Source organism: Mesocricetus auratus, unplaced genomic scaffold (assembly GCF_017639785.1).
Source record: "Mesocricetus auratus isolate SY011 unplaced genomic scaffold, BCM_Maur_2.0 Super-Scaffold_100037, whole genome shotgun sequence".
NCBI classification, from domain to species: Eukaryota; Metazoa; Chordata; class Mammalia; order Rodentia; family Cricetidae; genus Mesocricetus; species Mesocricetus auratus.
In genome coordinates this window covers 469,785-479,472 of record NW_024429215.1, presented here as the reverse complement: position 1 = coordinate 479,472, position 9,688 = coordinate 469,785, and the positions used below count along the sequence as shown (strand labels likewise).

General features: G+C 35.7%; 1 protein-coding gene across 1 annotated transcript; it reads left to right on the top strand.

The window, feature by feature from the left end:
* Positions 1-6,498: 6,498 nt before the first annotated feature.
* Positions 6,499-9,688, top strand: LOC101830299 (gastrula zinc finger protein XlCGF52.1-like). The gene is made up of 3 exons (XM_013125639.2): positions 6,499-6,525; positions 6,826-6,952; positions 8,547-9,688. The coding sequence occupies exons 1-3, from the start codon at positions 6,499-6,501 to the stop codon at positions 9,686-9,688; spliced, it is 1,296 nt and encodes a 431-aa protein (XP_012981093.2).

Sequence of the window (9,688 nt, the reverse complement as noted above, 5' to 3'; positions counted from 1 at the left end):
AAGGATAATATATAAACACTAGAATTGACAGAGTCATCTCGCTACCTGGGCAGTTATCTGAATTTCTTCTGTAACATTGGGGCATCCATCTTCAGCCCACAGGCCATAGTGTGTCTGGAAGACTTCTCAGAAAAGCAGGAAATAGCTGGGCTTTGGTGGCGCACGCCTTTAATCCCAGCACTCGGGAGGCAGAGGCAGGCGGATCTCTGTGAGTTCGAGACCAGCCTGGACTACCAAGGGAGTTCCAGGACAGCCTCCAAAGACACAGAGAAACCCTGTCTCGAAAAACCAAAAAAAAAAAGAAAAGCAGGAAATTTCAAACTATCCATCTGCATCAGCAGTCTGTCAGTCATTTTTCTGTGCCCTGCAGAAAGTCTGGCAGACTCTTCCATGAAGCAGGAACCCTTTAAGACTGTCCAAATTTAGTAGTGACTTTTCTGTGGGTCATGCATGTCCAGATTATACAGCAGCAGTCACACAGTATAGGCCAGAGCAGTTTCTTGCCCAAATGGCTAATCTTGTCATGTTGAAAGCAAACTCCATAATGAGTTTCTTTGATGCCCATCTTCCTCTTAGATGTAATTGGTGCTGCCAGAAACAGATATTTCTCATTTTCAAGAAAAACCCTAAACCATTTTAAATGCCATTTTCTGAAGGTCTTTGAAAGGTTTGAAGACTATCTCAAACATATCTCTAAATCTAGACCTAACTAACCTAACTATAAATTCTACTATAAATAACTACCTATAATCTGTGTTTAATTATGCATTACATTTTGAAAGATCATGTTGAGCACGGTACTTAATCAAGAGGAGAAATATACACGTCACAAAATTGACCTTAAATTTGTATCAATAAATGAAAAACCACACCAATACAAAGTATTCATTTCCATACCATAACCCCCTTTTACCTTACAAAGACATTGGTTGTTGTCATTAACCAATAAGCAGCCCCATTTAAGTGAAAAGAAACATTTATAAACAATATGGGAATCTGGACATTGCTCATTCCAAACTGCTTCCTGCCGATAGGGGGTGCTTTTCATACCACTGGGATCATGACAAAACTCAGAAACCTGGCTAAGTCATTGGTTTTGTAAGGTTGTATCATCTTAGCTGTTTTAGATGTTCAACCACTGCTTTTGGGAGTCTTGGTTTATCAAACTACAGAAGCCTGGAAGGAAGTCACAGCTTTTCATTTTCTGTGGAAACAGAAATAAAATATCTTTTCCAAAGTAACATATCCTTATACTTAAATTTTGAAGTCAAGGAATTTTCAAAATATATACGTTGAATTAATTTAGCAGCATTTATAATCAAGTGTATTTTAGCAGTTGTTCCTTCTTTAGCAATCAAAAAAACTGAAAAACACAATAGCATACAGTATCCAGACTCTCTGTGTATTTTTCATCTTTAGGTGGCTTATTTATTTATCTATTATTATTACTCTATTTATTTTACTTTTATTTATTTGTTTATCTTTTATTTATTTCTCTGAGACAGGGTTTCTGTGGAAGTCTGCCTACCTCTGCCTCTGGAGCAAATCCTACCAGCGTGCGGCACCACAGCCAGCTTCTCAATTTTTTTTTTTTACCATTATCCTGTTTCTTTTTCTCTCTCAAGCCTACAAAATTTTTAAACACATGGTAAACCTTTTAGAGGTTTTACTGCATCTGAATCTGACTTTACTATAAAACATTGTTTTTCTGGCTACGTGTCTTATCTGTTAAAACCATGCTGTTTAAACTGTCGTTTTTCCATGATGGTGGGCATAAGTTTACCATACTGACCATGGAAGTCTCTGTTTGTCTCTAGCAAAACACCCAACCTGAGAAAAATGCTGCTAACAAGAAACTGTGCTTCTCTCTGGTCTTTTGTTTGTAAAATCCCTTTTTAAGCTTTTGTTAAGGTTTAAGTGGAAATTCTTAATCCCCACATTGTCGGTGCCATATTGTTGTGGGATCCTGCCTGGGTTCCATTGCTGCTTTAGACCCCAAAATACACAAAGGACACAATATATATATATTGGTTTTTCGAGACAGGGTTTCTCTGTGGCTTTGGAGGCTGTCCAGGAACTCAATTAGTAGTCCAGGCTGGCCTTGAACTCACAGAGATCCGCCTGCCTCTGCCTCTTGAGTGCTGGGATTCAAGGTGTGCACCACCAACGCCTGGCCAAAGGACACTATATTAATGATAAACCTGTTGGGCGTTTGCTTGGTTTTTTACTGGCTAGCTCTAACTTAGTTATTTAACCTATACTTGTTAATCTAAGTAGTTCTCTTACTGGAGAAAAGGCTCTGGACCTCCTAGTCTGGCAGCCTACATGGTGTCTGACACTGCCTCTCTTTCCCAGAATCCTCCTTAACTCCTAGTTCCACCTATCTTGCTTCCCTATTAGTCAACAGTGCTTTATTCAACAACCAATAAGAAAGATAGATTTACAGAATGACATCTTCCTTCAGGTATGCATATTAGTTTTAGGATCTCCTCCCAGATCTATCTTTTACTAAACCCAGAAAAGGTCTAGGTTGCAGTACAAGGCATGATTTCACTGTTGTTGAGAAGGTCTCAAGTCCAAAATGAAGCTGTTGGTTACCACCAATGTATGTGTGCCACTCTTGTACACTTTGTGTTTTTATGTAGAGTAGTGTAGACCGTTGTTATGGTTCATAATTTTCACAGCTGTGTAGGACTGATGGCTCCCTCCTTTAAAAGCTTGCATGTTGCCTTATGATACCATGAAAGCTAGTAACCAGGAAGGAGGGTTAAAATTCTGGTCCATCTCAAGTCCTCTGGTGGTGAGTGTAGCCCATGGCTTCTCCAGCAGTAGGGCCTCAACTGTGGGAGTCAAATGTGGACAACTCCAGTAGCCTGTATTGTTTTTGGAATGTCAAGGGCAGCTGTGACCAAGAACGTCAAAGCAGACTGCTGTGGGTAGTTTGTTAGAAAATCTATGACACTTGTGAGAAGAATCATAAACTTAGATGGGAAATTTTAATTTATACTCTAAATGAACATGCTTGCAGAGACATGTATATTGTTGGCATTTTCGGTAGATGGTAACAGTAAGATTACTTATGACTTTTTCCTGACATCATTACTTCTATTTTACTCACCTGTGTTTGTGTCTCTCCCTTCTCCATACTTCACACACACACACACACACACACACATACACACACACACACACACACACACACTTTATTACATTTCCCGATTTTTTAGATCATTGTTCCCTATTTTTATTGTGTCTATTAATCCATCTATCTATCTAACCCCACAGTGGTCTCATTTGAGTTTTCTGATTCCTAAAATTACTCCATGTTGTGTACTCACATCTAAAGATTTGGAGCTAAGAACTTCCTATAAGAGAGAAGATGCACTCTCTGACTTTCTGGGTCTGCATTTCTCCATTCAATATGATCTTTTCTTAGTCCATACATTCAGCTGAAAAGCTCATGATTTCAATTTTCTTTGGAGTTGAATAGTATTTCATAGTATATGTGTACCAGATTTTCACCATCCATTTGTCCAATCCTGGGACATTTATAATGTTTCCATTTTACAGCTGTTGTAAATAGAGCAGCAATGAATATAGCTGAACAAGTATCTGTGGAGAAGGATGCTAAGTCCTTTGAGAATATGCCAAGGAATGAAAGGGCAGGGATGACTTGCTGAATTTATTTAAGTTGTAGATATATTTACTTGAGGATTTTCCCTATCAATTCCCAGAGTGGCTAGATTATTGGTCATGGCATTTTTTTCTATGCCTTTCTTTTTAAAGTTGTTGCTGCTTTGACTATTAGCAGTATTTTTCTTCCTTCTGTGTGAGAATTAGTGATTTCCTGTCCAGCCCATGGATGATTACCTCCCAGTTCTCTGGGATTTACAATTCCTCACATGAAATTTATTATTTCCAATATAATAATCTTCTATAAATTTTGCCTCTAATTATTGTCTGCAAAGCTGCTTTAGTGGAATCAATTATCTTAACGTGAGAGGATTTTGAAATGCACTTATGTCTCCATTTGTTTTAAGATAGATGTTTTTCTGGATATAGTAACATAGTTGAGACTTATTTTCATTTCAAGCTTTAAATGTCATTCAGGGTTCTCTGAATTTGGGATTATCATCTGGATACCTGGTATTTTGGTTGCTTGGAATTTTTTCATGTGATTTGACATTTTGTCTAATAGCTACCAGTATTAACTTTTTCTGTTTCTTTTTGATCCCTTATATGAAAGGAGAGCAAGCCAACAGTATTCACATTGTTCCTCAAAGAGAAACTCACAGAAGAAAAACAGAAAGAAATGACTGAATCTACAATAACTATGTCCCAGGTCAGTGGACACATCCACTTTTCTAGAAATATTATATGTTCAGATATTGGAAGTCATTAACTTTTTGCTAGTGGTAATATTTTAAATTTTATTATGAAAATTGTTTAAAATAAACAGACAACAAAAAAATCACACACTGCAATTAACCAGAATATTTATATTTAGAAAGAATATTATTGGGTATAGAAACTCTGCAGGCTTACACAGGAGTTTTACACTTTGGTTATTGAATATATATTTATCAAGTAATCCATTAGAAAAAGAAAATAACTGTGATAGAATTAGATGTAGAATAGCATTTAGATATATATTTGGTTTTATAAGTGGTGTTCATTACTTTTATTCAGCCCTACCTCAACCTTGATATTCAATATTTGTTGTTTGCATTCCTCAGTATTCTGGTGTGCCCTCATGCATATTGTTTCTCATATGCACATATTATTGATCAGTTTCTGTGTATGAGGAAAATTTGATTTCTTTTTCAGACATTATGTGACTTCACTTAATAGTACATATTCTGAGTCCATTTTACAGAAAATTTTATTGGCATTTTCTCTTCAACTAAATGATATTCCATTTTATATGAATAGCATCTTAGTATAATTATGTTGATTCTAATACTTTGTTCTGGTGAATGCAGTAGCAGTGAATAAGGTGTGCAACTATTGTAAGTATTGGGATGTGGAGGTCTCTTGTTATGTTCTCAGGAGTAACATTGATGGGTCTATATTTTCTCTTCAATTTTGCCAATAATTTCCAAACTGATTCCCACAATGACTGTATGAGTTTACACTCCTCTACATATACAAACAGTGTGTGTTTCTTTCTCATCTGACTTTTCTAATATTAGTTTTCTGGTTAGTTGATCACATCCATATTTTAAATCATCTTTTGTTTGTGTTTCCATGATGGCATTTTAGGGATCCTGAGCACTTTTGCAATATTTATTAGCCCCTTGTGTATTTGTCTTTCAAGGGTGTCTATTCAATTATTTTCTCTTTTGTTGTTTGGCAGTTTTAGTTCTTTTTATTTAATTTCTGAAATCCTTTTTCAATTTGATGTATAAGCACATATCTGAAGTATTTCTGGAATATATTCTCTCCTTTCAGCTGGGTGTCTGTGATTACTGATCATTGTTTCCATACAGAAACATGTTATATTCATATACTCCCATCTGTTCTCTTCCTGTGCTGTTGGTGTTCTCTCTAATCCATAAGACCTTGCCCAGCCCAAAATCCTGGTGGGTATTCTCTGTTTTCTATATTCATACGTGTTTCTGGATTTAAATAAAGTTTTTTACTTATTTGAATGTTGTACAAATGAAAGAAGAGAATCTAATTAAATTACCAGAATCATTTGTTGATAAGAACACATTTTTGCACTGTACATTTGCCTCCTTTGTTAAACAATAAATATGCTTAGCTCTCTGATTTTCTTTCTTTTTCCTCTACCATATTGTCTCGTCTTCCTTTTTTATGGCCATACAAGCAGCATTTATAACTACAACTATACAATGTAATTCTGTAAAACCACACTTACAGCACTTTTCTCCATTTAGTCGTTCCCAAACTATTTTTCCCTGGAAGGTAAAATCTCTCCTGATCTTTTGACCTCTAAATTTGAAAATGTTTCCATTTTAACACAAAAAATACATGGATGTAATGCCTATTTGCTGTAGAGGATGGAATATAACTTTATGCATTAGTAACCAGGGCCCCTCTGTTTGGGAGCACCGTCCCATTTTCTTGAATCATGATTATAAAGACCACATATTGAAACACATGGGATAGCTGTCACAACATCCTAGCAATAGGGGCAATTAAGAGAGAAACTTTGCCTTTTCTATCTGCATGTTAGTGACTCAAAAATATGTGTAAAAGTAATAACATAGATTACCTGTTCTTATATGTTAATGTTTAAAGTAACAGTATGCAGTGTTATTACACACATAGTTACTGTGAAAAAAAAGAGAAAATTATTTGCCTGTGAACTGAACCATGAATTATACCTTCCATATCTATGATTTTGCTGTGTAATATAAAGGTAAGGGACAGAAGGTTCAAACACACGAAATGAGCATGTTAGAATAGAATCTTGGAAAATCAAAGAATTCACAGAATTGATTGAAGGGCAGTATATTACCATGATCTACAGGTATGGCAATTAAAACAATTTTCCTTACCGTAAGTACTACTTCTGAACCATGTACACGCTGATCCTATGGGACATAATCATAGCATCCATAACAGATACATAACAATGTCCAAACCTTAAATGTCAGTGGTTTTGTGTTTATTGCTTGTGAGCCTGTTGTGTCACACTGTTATTACAGAGGTAGAACATCAATTATACAAGGTGACTATATTAAAATCATCAGTTTGATACTGTCTTCATCATTTACATCCCTAATTTCCTCAATTCTACATATATACAGGAATGCACTCTGTCTAGTAGCACATGGTCAAACAATTCTCTTGTTTCAGGGTCTGTTGACTTTCAAGGATGTGTCTGTGGACTTCGCCCAAGAGGAGTGGCAATGCCTGGACTCTTCTCAGAGGGCTTTGTACATTGATGTGATGTTGGAGAATTACAACAACCTGGTCTATGTGGGTAAGAATATTTTGCTTGTAGAATTGCTAACTAATCCCTTGTATGTATTGGCACTATTGCTTGTAAATTCTATATCAGGTTGCTTTAGATGCAGCAGGAATCCATGGAAATTTTGAAAGAAGAAAATAAGCTTTTCATGTTATTTCAGTTTTTCTTTCCATTTTCCATGTAAAATGTGTCAACCATATCTCATCTTGATTCCATAATGCATTCAGAAAATTAGTATCATATAGCATTTATATTATATATTAAATCTCTGTGTCTAAAGTTTTACCTGGTATGGTTCAATTCTGAGAAAAATTTCAAGATATGCAAACTTTAAATTCCCCTAAATTTGATGAAGATTCTGATAGAAAAAAGCACCTGGAAAACATCCCCACATTCCTCTGCTTTGTGTTCTCTTCATGTGCTAAGCACAGCATTTTGGTAGATGTCTTTATTCTTTCTAAAAATTGCACATGGGCCATGGGCTACTTCTCAGAAGATGTGGATTATTGTATGCATGGTAGGCCTGGTAACCTTTTGGGAGCATATGAGATTCTCCTGGGATATAGAGAGGAGAGAAAGCAGACTGGGCTTGGGAATGAGCGAGACAACAATAATGGTTTCTGGTAAAGGAGAAATGAAGAGCTGAGAATGTTTTTGTCATATTCAATTATACTTGAAAGGATTACTGATCATTAAATTTAGTAACTACTACAACAAGAGCCTATAATACCTGAATTATGATGAGAATACTGGTGCAAAATGCAATTTGAGTTAATGTTCTTGACATCAGATTAGAATAATTTTACAAATTATAAACCTGATGTTGGTACACGAAAAAGAATTAATCTTTATAGCCTTCCTTGATGTCTGTCTTTATATTTGTCCTTCATTTTCTTACTAGTAAAGGATAGACAGGCTTCCTTCTAGAAAATACTCTTAGGAGCTGGTGTACAGAGTAGACTCAAATAATGCCAAGAATAAAGTTAAGAAACATGGCACCACATGGATCTCAGACAGTGGAGAATACAAATCACCCATAGCTGCCCATGACAGCCCTCCGTCAATTGATCTGAGTCCCTGATATCTGGCAGAATACTGCCTATCCTTGTTCTACTTTTGATGAATCTTTTGTGCTTTTCTAGAGAGAAAAATAAACCCTGTGATACATTTCAGTAAGAATTTAATCTTTTATGGAATTTAGTCTTTGAACACAACTTTTCTTTCATATCCCTTAATAAGAATGAGTAGTGTGAGCTTGGAATAAACTGTTCTTCATCAATTTCTGAGAAGAATTATTTAAACACAGAGACATGTATTATAAATTTAATGAGTCAAAGATCTGAATCCCAAAGCTAATTTTGATTCTTCACTTTCCTGATCCATCTTGTACCATCAGACATTTTTAATAAGGATGATATGTCTGTTATGATTCACAAACATTGCAGACTGTCAGTTTGGTTTTGTGAGAACACATTCAGTTATAGGTAAGAAAAGTAGCTAAGTAGTTGCTGGTTGATTTATTTTAAGAGAAATCATAGACAGTCAGTTATCATGGATGTTTAATTTTGGAACAATCCATACTCATATGAAATTTCTTATTTTCCAGAGAACTATTACATGTGTGATCCTATCCATCAACATGGAAAGACTGAAAAGGAGTCTTGTAAGTGTAATCAGTTTGGCAAAATTCTTCATGATCCCTCCACATGTGCACTTTTTCAAATGAGTGAAACATCAGAAAACTCTAATGACTATACATGCAGTAGTCAGAGGGATGCCTTTCTTGACTTTTCAAACACAGATAAACATGAAAGTATGCACAGTGGAGAAGAACCTTGCAATTCTAAAGACTTTGAAAAACCCTTAAATTTGAGTTCCAGAATGACTGATGATCAGAGACTCTACACTAAAAAGAAAGAACACAGGGAGGGAGAATATGATCAATGTTGTGACACTACAAATACTCTTTTGCCACAACCAAAACACATTGGAGAGAAACAACACCAGTGTGGGATTTGTAAGAAATGCTTCAGTAGTGCCAAATACCTCACTGTACATCAAAGAATTCACACAGGAGAGAAGCCTTACACGTGTAAGTACTGTGACAAATCCTTTATTATGAAGTCAAGTCTTACAAAACATGAGAGAATTCATACTGGCGAGAAGCCTTACACATGTAAGGAATGTAACAAGTCCTTCAATGTGAGCTCAAATCTTTCATTGCATAAGAGAATTCATACAGGAAAGAAACCCTACAAATGTAAGGACTGTGACAAATTGTTCACTACAAGTTCGAGTCTTACACTGCATATCAGAATTCATACAGGAGAAAAGCCTTATACATGTAAGGACTGTGACAAATCCTTCAGTACAAGGTCAAGTCTGACACTGCATCACAGAATTCATACAGGAGAAAAGCCTTACAGATGTAAGGAATGTGACAAATCCTTTACTGTGAGGTCAACTCTTACAGAGCATCAAAGAATTCATACAGGAGAGAAACCATACACATGTAATTACTGTGACAAATCCTTTACTGTGAGGTCAACTCTTACAGTGCATCAGAGAATTCATACAGGAAAGAAGCCTTATAAATGCCAAGAATGTGACAAATATTTTATTACAAGCACATGTCTTAGCAACCATCAGAAAATTCATACTGGAGAGAAATCTTACAAATGTGGAAAATGTGGAAAATCTTTCACTACAAGCACATATCTTAGAAAACATAAGAAAATTCATTCTTGA